Source organism: Pecten maximus, chromosome 15, assembly GCF_902652985.1.
Source record: "Pecten maximus chromosome 15, xPecMax1.1, whole genome shotgun sequence".
In the NCBI taxonomy this organism is placed as follows: domain Eukaryota; kingdom Metazoa; phylum Mollusca; class Bivalvia; order Pectinida; family Pectinidae; genus Pecten; species Pecten maximus.
The window spans coordinates 14,307,851-14,320,818 of NC_047029.1; the positions used below are offsets into that span (position 1 = coordinate 14,307,851).

The window sequence follows — 12,968 nt, forward strand, 5'->3', positions numbered from 1 at the left end:
ACTAACAAGTTAAGAAAAAGTCAGACATGTTGTCAGTGGAAGATAGAAGTATGACATTTATGACTTAGGAGAATATTGCTGAATAAAATATAACACAAATATGATTCCTGTGTAAATATGTGTATTCATGGTTTATAATGATTCTATTATGTACACATTTATACAGGAAAGATCAATTTGTTCAGTGAGAATGATTTTGATGATGAACATGTATAGTAGAAAAGTGATGGGACACTTTCCTTCAGAGAAAAAAAATCTATTCTATTGTAGATTTATTTCATTAAATTCACAAAAGAAAAATTACTTACCTGTTGTGTGTATAAGTCAATAAACCTAACTTGTTTTGGTTTGAGGCTTTGTTCCATTCCTTCTAGGTAATGTACAGCACTTTTGTGGAAAAATCTATATTTCAGTTTTTGTAGTTGTTTTAATTAGCTCACCTGGTCTGTCATCCATCAACATAACACTACTAGTCATGAATAGCTAAGCAAATTTCAACCAAATTGGTGTGGAACATCCTTGTGTGAAGAGGAACCAGGTTTTTATAAGCGACAGGCCTGGCCCCCAGGGACCTGAGGGGTATGGCCTAATGGGGAAATATAGACTTTAAAATCCTTCTTCTGCTGTATGAATTAAAGGATTTTGTCCATATTTGGTCTGAAGCGTCATTGGGTAAAGGAGAACAATTTTGTATAAACAGTCAGCTTGGGTCCTCAAGGGCCTGAGGAGCAGGACCAAACATGTTCCAATATTCACTGCCATATTCAGGTGAGCCATACAGGACTTCTGGGCCTCTTGTTAATCAGAAAGTAAATGCTATCGAATATCTTAATGATTCTTTTGATTTAAATGTAAAAATAGAAGACAAAGGACAGAATAGAAAATCATGTGTATTTGCGGTACCTTAGACAAGGCATGTTACCCTTCCCAGTCACCCTACGCAAAGAAAAATAAACAAATAAATAAATAACATAAACAAAGCAATACATATTGATGTGATTTAACATTTCTTGATACAGATAAATTGATGGGTTGGATTTATTAAAAAAAAATGTTTTAAGTGTGCATTGATGTTGCTCTGTGTTTGTGATCTTAAATGGTATGAGGATTTCACCGAGGTTAGATCATGAAGATTTCACCGAGGTGAGATCAGAGGTGACAGACATTCTATGGAGCTCACTTTAAAATTTAATCCCACCATCTGCTCTGTAACTACAGCAGAAGTCATACTTGCCAGTGAAGGCGGAGTTCCTGTAGAGTAAGACATCCTCGACCTGTATTTACCCGTAAAACCCATGACTGACACTAACAAGTAAATCAATAATCTATTTCTCTTGGGAAAACTTAGATTTGAGTGTGTTGAGACTCCATATGGGAACCATTGCATGGGTATGTGTAGGGAAGGACCCAGCTGACCACAGCAATCAATTATTGAAGGGAAACAACGTGTTTGTCTCCCCTGATACACATTCTAGCTGCTATGGTCATACCAGGATATGAATTACGGGTAAAAATTATTTGGACAACTGAACATGACACAATCTATCATGGATATATGTTAATAGCATGTTAGTGTTTTAAAATCATCAACTCATTGTTTGATTCTTTGTTTAAATAAAATCATTTGCCTGCTGCATTAAAATTATCAGGTATAATCTTTTGAATGGGTTACAATGAAGTGCACAAATCCGAGCTGACACACAAAGCCTATAAAGGTGCCTGGGTCCCACTTTGTCTGAATAACTTCATCTTCATTACCAGAAGGGTCCCCCCCCCCCCATGCAAACTCATCCTTGAAAGAAACATCTTAATCTAAGCTTTCTGAGATAGCCATCGAAACCTGAAATGGTAGAGGTATCAGCTTCATCAAAATCTGAAATGATACAGATATCTACTTCACAGAAATCATGAATGGTAGAGATATCTCGATCTGCTTCATCAAAATCTGAAATGGTCACCATGGAGATACCTACTTTGCAGAAATCATGAATGGTAGAGATATATACTTCACAGAAATCATGAATGGTAGAGATATATACTTCACAGAAATCATGAATGGTAGAGATGGTAGAGATCTCGATATATACTTCACAGAAATCATGAATGGTAGTTGAGATTTCTTCCTTACCAGCCTTCTGTCTGTGTGGGATAGTTTAGTAATGTTATTTGGTAGATAACTCAAGGTGGCCAAGGTTAATTAAGATCAAACTTCGTATTCTCTACCACTTAACAACCCTCCAGATCAAACTTCGTATTCTCTACCACTTAACAACCCTCCAGATCAAACTTCGTATTCTCTACCACTTAACAACCCTCCAGATCAAACTTCGTATTCTCTACCACTTAACAACCCTCCAGATCAAACTTCGTATTCTCTACCATTTAACAATTAACCCTCCAGATCAAACTTCGTATTCTCTACCATTTAACAATTAACCCTCCAGATCAAACTTCGTATTCTCTACCATTTAACAACCCTCCATATCAAACTTCGTATTCTCTACCATTTAACAACCCTCCATATCAAACTTCGTATTCTCTACCATTTAACAACCCTCCAGATCAAACTTCGTATTCTCTACCATTTAACAACTCTCCATATCAAACTTCGTATTCTCTACCATTTAACAACCCTCCAGATCAAACTTCGTATTCTCTACCATTTAACAACCCTCCAGATCAAACTTCGTATTCTCTACCACTTAACAACCCTCCATATCAAACTTCGTATTCTCTACCATTTAACAACCCTCCAGACATCTTATTTGCCCATTTGAATGGTCTTTTATGAACTTATTAATAATTTATTTCATGGCCGTTTGAACTTGTTTATACCATTCAAAATTAGTTGCTTGAAGGGAAAATTCAAAACTACTGCGTGATTAAAGTGATTTTAAATATGATAATCATATTAATCAGCATATATAATACCTTGTAGGTATTTGTAACGGCTCTGTATGGGTCAAAAGACTTAGATGTTTGAATGACTTCATTGTAAATGCTTGGAGTTTAATGATCTGTTAATATGTTTATAATGAAGATTTTTTTTTGTGTGCCCTGCCTGACTTAAGTTTTATATTCACAGTGAATTGTCAGGGTCAGGGATAAGTTTTAAATTCGCTGTGTACTGTTATAGGAAGGTGAATTGTCAGGGTCAGAGATAAGTTTTAAATTCACTGTGTACTGTTATAGGGAGGTGAATTGTCAGGGTCAGGGATAAGTTTTAAATTCGCTGTGTACTGTTATAGGGAGGTGAATTGTCAGGGTCAGAGATAAGTTTTAAATTCACTGTGTACTGTTATAGGGAGGTGAATTGTCAGGGTCAGGGATAAGTTTTAAATTCGCTGTGTACTGTTATAGGGAGGTGAACTGTCAGGGTCAGGGATAAGTTTTAAATTCGCTGTGTACTGTTATAGGGAGGTGAATTGTCAGGGTCAGAGATAAGTTTTAAATTCACTGTGTACTGTTATAGGGAGGTGAATTGTCAGGGTCAGAGATAAGTTTTAAATTCACTGTGTACTGTTATAGGGAGGTGAATTGTCAGGGTCAGAGATAAGTTTTAAATTCACTGTGTACTGTTATAGGGAGGTGAATTGTCAGGGTCAGAGATAAGTTTTAAATTCACTGTGTACTGTTATAGGGAGGTGAATTGTCAGGGTCAGAGATAAGTTTTAAATTCACTGTGTACTGTTATAGGGAGGTGAATTGTCAGGGTCAGAGATAAGTTTTAAATTCACTGTGTACTGTTATAGGGAGGTGAATTGTCAGGGTCAGGGATAAGTTTTAAATTCACTGTGTACTGTTATAGGGAGGTGAATTGTCAGGGTCAGAGATAAGTTTTAAATTCACTGTGTACTGTTATAGGGAGGTGAATTGTCAGGGTCAGAGATAAGTTTTAAATTCGCTGTGTACTGTTATAGGGAGGTGAATTGTCAGGGTCAGGGATAAGTTTTAAATTCGCTGTGTACTGTTACAGGGAGGTGAATTGTCAGGGTCAGAGATATGTTACTGATTTCATTATGTCAGCATTTTATAGAATCATACTTGAGCACTGAAATCTCAAGAGTAATATTTTACCGCAGTTGTTCCGATATCATAAGCACATTAAGAGCAGGATTTAAATCAAAATTTAACAGACACTTTTAAGCCGGTGATTAATAAAAAGTTTTCAAGTGGTTCTGGTGTAGGAGGCATTTATTTAAAAAAATGAGACAGTATCCAATAAGACTATTAATAGAGAATCCTTTTGTAAGTAAGTACAACTGTAATATGGGCTCAGAAGTACACAATGAGGCTATTAACACTCATATAGTCTGATTGTAAATCTCCATACATCACTTTTCTTAAGCTAATCTATGGTGACGTGAAAAAGACAAAAATGATGATGTTTTCTTTGATGGGTGCTTATCTCCATTTCACAAGTTTGGCTATTTGTTTTGAAAATTTATTCAAACCAAACAAAAACAAGTATGTTCCTGTTAAAAAAAAGGAAAGAGAAACCAATTTAAAATTATGATTAAAAGTATTATAAGATATTTGTGGTGATCTTAATACTCTCTTTTGTCAGCTTCTCATGTTACGAGGACTGCAGGTGTCTACAGTTAATATATTTTAGATCAGAGAATATGTTGTGAAATTGGTTTTTACCACAATTTTCCTGTTGAAAGTTTTGTAAAGGTAGTGAAAACCAACCATGGGTCATCTACATCTGCAGTGAATTACAAAAATAAAATCCATGATTTATTTCATGAAAAAACACATTCTCCTTAATCTCATGTTATTTTTATGTTGGCAGAAAATGCCTGAATTAAGAGGGGGGAGAAATCCATGTGATGGGTACAGGGACGCTAATTAGATAATGTACGACCCACATAAATGTGATGGGTACAGGGACACTAATTAGGTAATGTACGACCCACATAAATGTGATGGGTACAGGGACGCTAATTAGGTAATGTACGACCCACATAAATGTGATGGGTACAGGGATGCTAATTAGGTAATGTACGACCCACATAAATGTGATGGGTACAGGGATGCTAATTAGGTAATGTACGACCCACATCAATGTGATGGGTACAGGGACGCTCATTAGGTAATGTACGACCCACATAAATGTGATGGGTACAGAGACGCTCATTAGGTAATGTATGACCCACATAAATGTGATGGGTACAGGGACACTAATTAGGTAATGTACGACCCACATAAATGTGATGGGTACAGGGACGCTAATTAGGTAATGTACAACCCACATAAATGTGATGGGTACAGGGACGCTAATTAGGTAATGTACGACCCACATAAATGTGATGGGTACAGGGACGCTAATTAGGTAATGTACGACCCACATAAATGTGATGGGTACAGGGACGCTAATTAGGTAATGTACGACCCACATAAATGTGATGGGTACAGGGACGCTAATTAGGTAATGTACGACCCACATAAATGTGATGGGTACAGGGATGCTAATTAGGTAATGTACGACCCACATAAATGTGATGGGTACAGGGACACTAATTAGGTAATGTACGACCCACATAATGTGATGGGTACAGGGACGTTAATTAGGTAATGTACGACCCACATAAATGTGATGGGTACAGGGACACTAATTAGGTAATGTACGACCCACATAAATGTGATGGGTACAGGGACGTTAATTAGGTAATGTACGACCCACATAAATGTGATGTGTACAGGGACACTAATTAGGTAATGTACGACCCACATAAATGTGATGGGTACAGGGACGTTAATTAGGTAATGTACGACCCACATAATGGTGATGGGTACAGGGACGCTAATTAGGTAATGTACGACCCACATAAATGTGATGGGTACAGGGACACTAATAAGGTAATGTACGACCCACATAAATGTGATGGGTACGCGGACGCTCATTAGGTAATGTACGACCCACATAAATGTGATGGGTACAGGGACGCTAATTAGGTAATGTACGACCCACATAAATGTGATGTGTACAGGGACACTAATTAGGTAATGTACGACCCACATAAATGTGATGGGTACAGGGACGTTAATTAGGTAATGTACGACCCACATAAATGTGATGTGTACAGGGACACTAATTAGGTAATGTACGACCCACATAAATGTGATGGGTACAGGGACGTTAATTAGGTAATGTACGACCCACATAAATGGGACTGGAAGTGTCATTGGTGTTACCTGTCCTCACCTGTTTCTGACTAATCGCTGTTTATATAACGACCCAATTTCATATACTCCATTATAACACAATAGTTATTATGTAAAATCTGCTTACCAAATCACAAATATATGCATTTTGATATGTTAAAATTAAATACCAACAGTTCCGTGTCACAGAGTTCATTACTGTTTAAATACAGATTTAAATATTAGAATAAATCACATATAGAGATTGAAATCTCTTACATGGAAGTTTGACCACCTACAGGTAAAAATTAGATGTACCCATGGTAATGCACTATTATTTTCATTATCTTACAACCTTTAACCTGACAGAGCCTGGTGTAATACAACAAAAAAGAAACTAGCAAATTTATATCATAGATAATGCTTTTTATGTGTTTGTGTTTGTGTTTGTGTTGGGGAGGGGGGGGGGGGGGGGGGGGGGGGGGATACTTAATAAACCTTCACATATTACCTTTTTTATTTTACAAAAACATAACTCCATATCTTTCATTATTTTTCACACACCATAATTATTTTTATTTGCACTATGTTAAATCTCCCTTTTACTAAAAAGATTTTGATGAAATTTGGTCGAAAGCATTATTGGGCAAAGTACATCCACTGTTGTTTAAACAGAGGAATTCAAGTGGCTCCCTTGAGGCTGGGCTCAATAGAGGAAATTGAGTTTAATCTATTATATTGCTACTTATCCTGAAAGACTGAATGGATTTTGATGACATTTGTTCTAGAGCATTATTGAGCAAATTAAGGAGATCTGATGTTGTATAAATGAAGGGTTTGGCCCCCTTGGGGCCCAATAGGGTTCTTCTTGAAGAAGGACAAGATTCAATCCTCATTTGGTATGAACCATTGCTGGCAGAGGCAGAAAAAAAAAGTAGGAAAGTAATTGTAATACAACTTAAATGAAAATATTTTACTGATCCAGGTGAGCAATGCAGGCCATCTGGCCTTTTGCTTTTAAAGATCTCCAATGAATAGTAACCACATAGAAGCAATAATAAAATTACATGCTGAAGTCATCAATTTGTGTGAATTTGTTGATTATCTGTGGGATAAAAATCTTGATTATTTAGTAAAATATCTAATTTTGTTTACAGTTGGAGAGTCTGAAACAGGAATATGAGGCTCAGTTAGATCACCTTCGGGAACAGTTAGCAACAGAACGACAGAAACAACAGGGCAAAGAAACAGATCAGCAACACGTGGCAACGACATCTTACATAGAGGTAAAGATACCACTATCCCAGTAATGACAAGATACTACTATCCCAGTAATGACATGATAAAACTATCCCAGTAATGACAAGATACTACTATCCCAGTAATGACAAGATACTACTATCTCAGTAATGACATGATACTACTATCCCAGGAATGACAAGATACTACTATCCCAGTAATGACAAGATACTACTATCCCAGTAATGACAAGATACTACTATCCCAGTAATGACAAGATACTACTATCCCAGTAATGACATGATACTACTATCCCAGTAATGACATGATACTACTATCCCAGTAATGACAAGATACTACTATCCCAGTAATGACAAGATACTACTATCCCATAATGACAAGATACTACTATCCCAGTAATGACAAGATACTACTATCCCAGTAATGACAAGATACAACTATCCCAGTAATGACAAGATACTACTATCCCAGTGATGACAAGATACAACTATCCCAGTAATGCCATGATACTACTATCCCAGTAATGACAAGATACTACTATCCCAGTAATGACAAGATACTACTATCCCAGTAATGACAAGATACAACTATCCCAGTAATGACAAGATACTGCTATCCCAGTAATGACAAGATACTACTATCCCAGTGATGACAAGATACAACTATCCCAGTAATGCCATGATACTACTATCCCAGTAATGACAAGATACTACTATCCCAGTAATGACAAGATACTACTATCCCAGTAATGACAAGATACAACTATCCCAGTAATGACAAGATACTACTATCCCAGTGATGACAAGATACAACTATCCCAGTAATGACAAGATACTACTATCCCAGTAATGACAAGATACTACTATCCCAGTAATGACAAGATACAACTATCCCAGTAATGACAAGATACAACTATCCCAGTAATGACAAGATACTGCTATCCCAGTAATGACAAGATACTACTATCCCAGTAATGACAAGATACAACTATCCCAGTAATGACAAGATACTACTATCCCAGTAATGACAAGATACTACTATCCCAGTAATGACAAGATACTACTATCCCAGTAATGACAAGATACAACTATCCCAGTAATGACAAGATACTGCTATCCCAGTAATGACAAGATACTACTATCCCAGTAATGACATGATAAAACTATCCCAGTAATGACAAGATACTACTATCCCATAATGACAAGATACTACTCGCTTTAGTCCCTGAACGGGTAATTTTTACAGTGGACAGATTGTCACATGATAAAGGAGCTAGTAGATCAGGTTTGATGTAAAATACAATATCAATGGTCGGTAGGAACTGGTTAATGTTTAAAATTAGTGGGTTTTATTTATTTGTAAAACAGTTCTAGTTTGTTATGAAATAAATACCCCTTATCATGCCCTATAAACAAGATATAGCACTGTCCTGATGACAGCATTCTGTAATGATAAGGGAAATGATATGATTAGGGGATACGTAAACAGTCACTATTAGAACTTATTTAATTAGTTTGATTTGTATAAATTCCACATTCTTTGTATTCATTAACCTCCATAATATTATCATTGCTTCAAAATGTTATCCGATCAATAATTATCCTCGCATCTTATAGAATCCTGACCAGTCAAAATGGAACACTTCTCCAAACCGAAACTTCTGTAGGCCTGTACCAGCCAAAGGCCAAAGGCCATGTACCATGTACCATGCATGACTGGTTCAGAGAAGTGCCACTGCAATATATAGTTTAGATCTTGATGTCCAGTCTGAGCCTTACCAATCAGTATATAGTTTAGATCTTGATGTCCAGTCTGAGCCTTACCAATCAGTATATAGCTTAGATCTTGATGTCCAGTCTGAGCCTTACCAATCAATATATAGTTTAGATCTTGATGTCCAGTCTGAGCCTTACCAATCAGTATATATAGTTAAAGATGGTGATGTCCAGTTTGAGCTTGACCAATCAGTATATAGTTAAAGATGGTGATATCTAGTTTAAGCTTTATCAATCAGTATTATATATAACGTTAAGATGGTCATGTCCAGTTATACCTTGACCAATCAATATAAAGTTGTGATGTCCAGTTTCAGCTTGACCACTAATTATAAATTGTTTACCTCCAGACCGCTGATCAGTTTAGACAAGGTCTGGGGAGTGACCAGCAGGTGGAACTTAACCATGTCATACAAGCCATAGAAGTTATGCACAAGAAAGAGGTGGAGTTAGCCCAGCGCCAACACGTGGTCAGTTCCATAATGAACTAAGTTATAAGTTATTTATAGCTAAGCTGCCTTAATTAAGGGTTAAAAAATATGAAATAGAAAAATTTTGAAAGACGATATGCAAACGAAATAAAAGCTGTTTTCACGAATAATCTGGAAGTAAGTCATCATATTATATGATCTCCCGTGGTTCATAAGGATAATCAATAACAGACTGCCAAAGGAAATCTACGATTTTTAAACGAACATTAATGTTCGGTTATTGCCATCAAGAACTGGGCTGAGAAATATGACCATATTTGGTAACCACATTCACCAATACGCCATCTACTGTCTGTTTCAATGAAATATGGCTGCCCCCATTGCCTTACGCTTCAAATAATTTACCTGCAAAAACATCTTCGTTTTATATAGTAGTTTTACCGAAAATGTTTAAATATATTCAGTAGATGTTTTCAAGATGCATACGATTTGAGAAATGCATAACGCTAGCGAAATGTTAAGACTAAATGAACCTGAACTTTGCGAATAACTCCAGGTCAATATATTTATGTAAACAACTATTGCGCAGGCGCATTCGTCTCCGGATGTTTAGAAAGTTTTGCTCTTCCGTGTTCATTCCAAAACGGCTGACAGTATAGCATAGGTCAGCAAATATGTCTGCAATTTACTTAAATGTGTAATATGTATATCTAGAATGTTACATCATTATCAACTAGGTGTGTATTTCTATAATTTAGAGAAAGAAATATATCAATAACGGCATACGAGACGATACATTGTATCATACTATAGGTTACTGTACGTGTTAACGGTGTTTGCGAGAAAGAACTGTACATATGTATAGACTTACAATTATGTGGCATTTGTGGTCAGGGTGACTGGTAATAGCGTTAACGTTGTCATCCATTTCCATATACCAATTTCCTTCGACGAAAATGACCAATAAATCAAATGCAAATGATAATATCTTGTTATGATACTTGGAACATATTTACTGTTGTAAGGGAGGTAAGTGCAAGATTACGGAAATCAACAGTTAAACCAATTTGATTGGTCGATTCTTCCATGACTTTGGCAGGGGGTTTACAATCGGAAGTGACAGATAATTACGGCAATATTCAGATGATATCAACAATAACATATTTGGATACGTGTGGTTGGCAGTTGTCATGTTTAAAATGAACAATTATATAGCTTGTTTTTATTTCGGCAAAGACGAGAATATTTACTAAAACGGACCACACGTGAAGCGGACTTGGAAATACCGAAACGAAAAAAAATGGGGCTTAATTATAATATAAACTGGCATTATTTTCAGAGGATTGACCAAAATATATGTTCTGCAATGCTTGATTGTATCACATATAAAATATTAGAGGTTTATTTGACCGAATTTTAAATTAATTATTCATTTGCGAATCGCGGCCCGATTGTCGTTAGAGTTGAATTACCGAAAATGGCCGATAGTGGACCCAAAATCGATATTTTTACGAGATTTTTTTTTTTTTCATTTACCTTGAAGTATTTTGAAATAATTTGCAAAATACCGAATTCACGACCAAATTTTCGATTGTGACGAACTACTGAGACGGTGTTAAGTTCATGTTAGTCAATCTGATTAAAATCAGCTGTTACATGGCTACGTTTACTATGCACTACGTCTACTAGGTAATTTTTTTTTAAAGACGGAAATCCGGATTATCTAAAAACAAATGCAAAAATACTTGTGATATTCACTTAATTTGATATTCGGCCGTTAATTATTATCTGTAGTTTTATAACTTCTGATATATTGTGATTGATACTCTATATAATATTGCTGTGGAACTTGTGTTATTTTTCAAACAAATTCATTTTAATAATTTGTTAATTTAGAATTTTCATCAAGTCATGATCAAGACTTGAAATTCTCACTACACCATACTTAAAACACAGAGTAATCGATGCATTGATAAACTGAAAATTGAAGTCAAGCAAATGAGTTAATAAAATGTATTTACCTTAAATATTTTTTCAATATACAACAAATGTTCAGATGACTATTTGTGCCATGCTGTAACAAGATTCAGTTACAATTCTAAAATTGAATTAGTATGTAAATATATGTTATTCTGTCAATATCCACAAAGCGAGTGTAGTCTACTGTACTCAAAGTCATGCCAGTAGATAGCGGTACATATACTTACTGCTTACATTTAGTGCTTACTTGTGTGAATTATAAATCAATAACAAAATTGTTCATATATTTCTATATATGACTTCACAAATTATGTTGTGTCTGAAGATCTGAATGAAATGAATAAACAATGTATTAAATTATTTTTATGAAATATTCAAGTCACAGATCATTCTCTTTTAAAAATATTGATTTCAGGTCCATTTTGGTAATTCAACTATGACGGCAATCAGGCCTCGAATGGTGAATAATTACAAAAATTTTAAATATGTCTCGGTCAAATAAACCCCTAATATTTTACATATGATTAATTTTGACATTGGAGAACATATAATTGTGTCCATTCTCTAATATAAGCACTGGTAGAAAGTACAGAATAGAGCTTCATAAATATATTATCAAAATTACTAATTACCCCAATAAATATAACATTTTACATAAACCTCCTATGACTGATGGTGAACTTAAACTTGCAAATCTCCTGTGTCATTCCAATTTTGATATGTGTAAATATATACACGTACGGTATATATATAGATATAGATATGGAATGATTCACAAATTTGCACACAGTTATGGAATCTTATAACACCCCCCGAAAACTGTTCTCTCCACATAAAGGATGTGATTTGTGCAATAACATTGCTGAACTGTGTGGTTCACTATGATTGGATGATCAACATTGGAAAGGGACAATAAATAGGGAATGTGTCATCCCATCGAATGGACTGTAACCGTTATCAGCTTTGAAGTTGTAAATGAAGCTTGAAGTTTTCTTTTCCTGTTTGCTGAATTATTTGATGAAGATAGTCTTTGTATGGTTGTTATTCTTTATCACATTGTGTACAATACTGTAATTATACCAGAAGTATATCTTCTCATATAAAGATTTATTAACATCAAATCATTCCTGAACAAAAGGAGTGAAGTTTTTTGTTTTGAAGTACCATACATGCTTGAGTACAGTTTCAATAGAATACATTCCTAATCCGAGCCTTGATTAGCAGCTCTGGTTTTGGTTTTCAGAAGTTCTTTATGTGTGTTTCATCATATTAAGTTGAAATATGCTAAACTAACGATGGAACTAGCCTAAATTTAGTGCATATTAGAAGTTGGCATCAATAAGGTCACAGAGTCCTGGCTGTATTATAACTGATG

General features: G+C 35.4%; 1 protein-coding gene across 2 annotated transcripts in view; it reads left to right on the forward strand.

Moving 5' to 3' along the window:
* Window positions 1–12,968, forward strand: part of LOC117343218 (nucleoprotein TPR-like) — a 158,981-nt gene that overhangs the window by 75,004 nt on the left and 71,009 nt on the right. For both annotated transcript variants that reach the window (XM_033905557.1, XM_033905558.1), the window contains exons 4-5: window positions 7,305–7,433; window positions 9,533–9,652. In XM_033905557.1, the coding sequence (XP_033761448.1) occupies window positions 7,305–7,433; window positions 9,533–9,652 (249 nt within the window). The remainder of the gene's footprint in view (window positions 1–7,304; window positions 7,434–9,532; window positions 9,653–12,968) is intronic.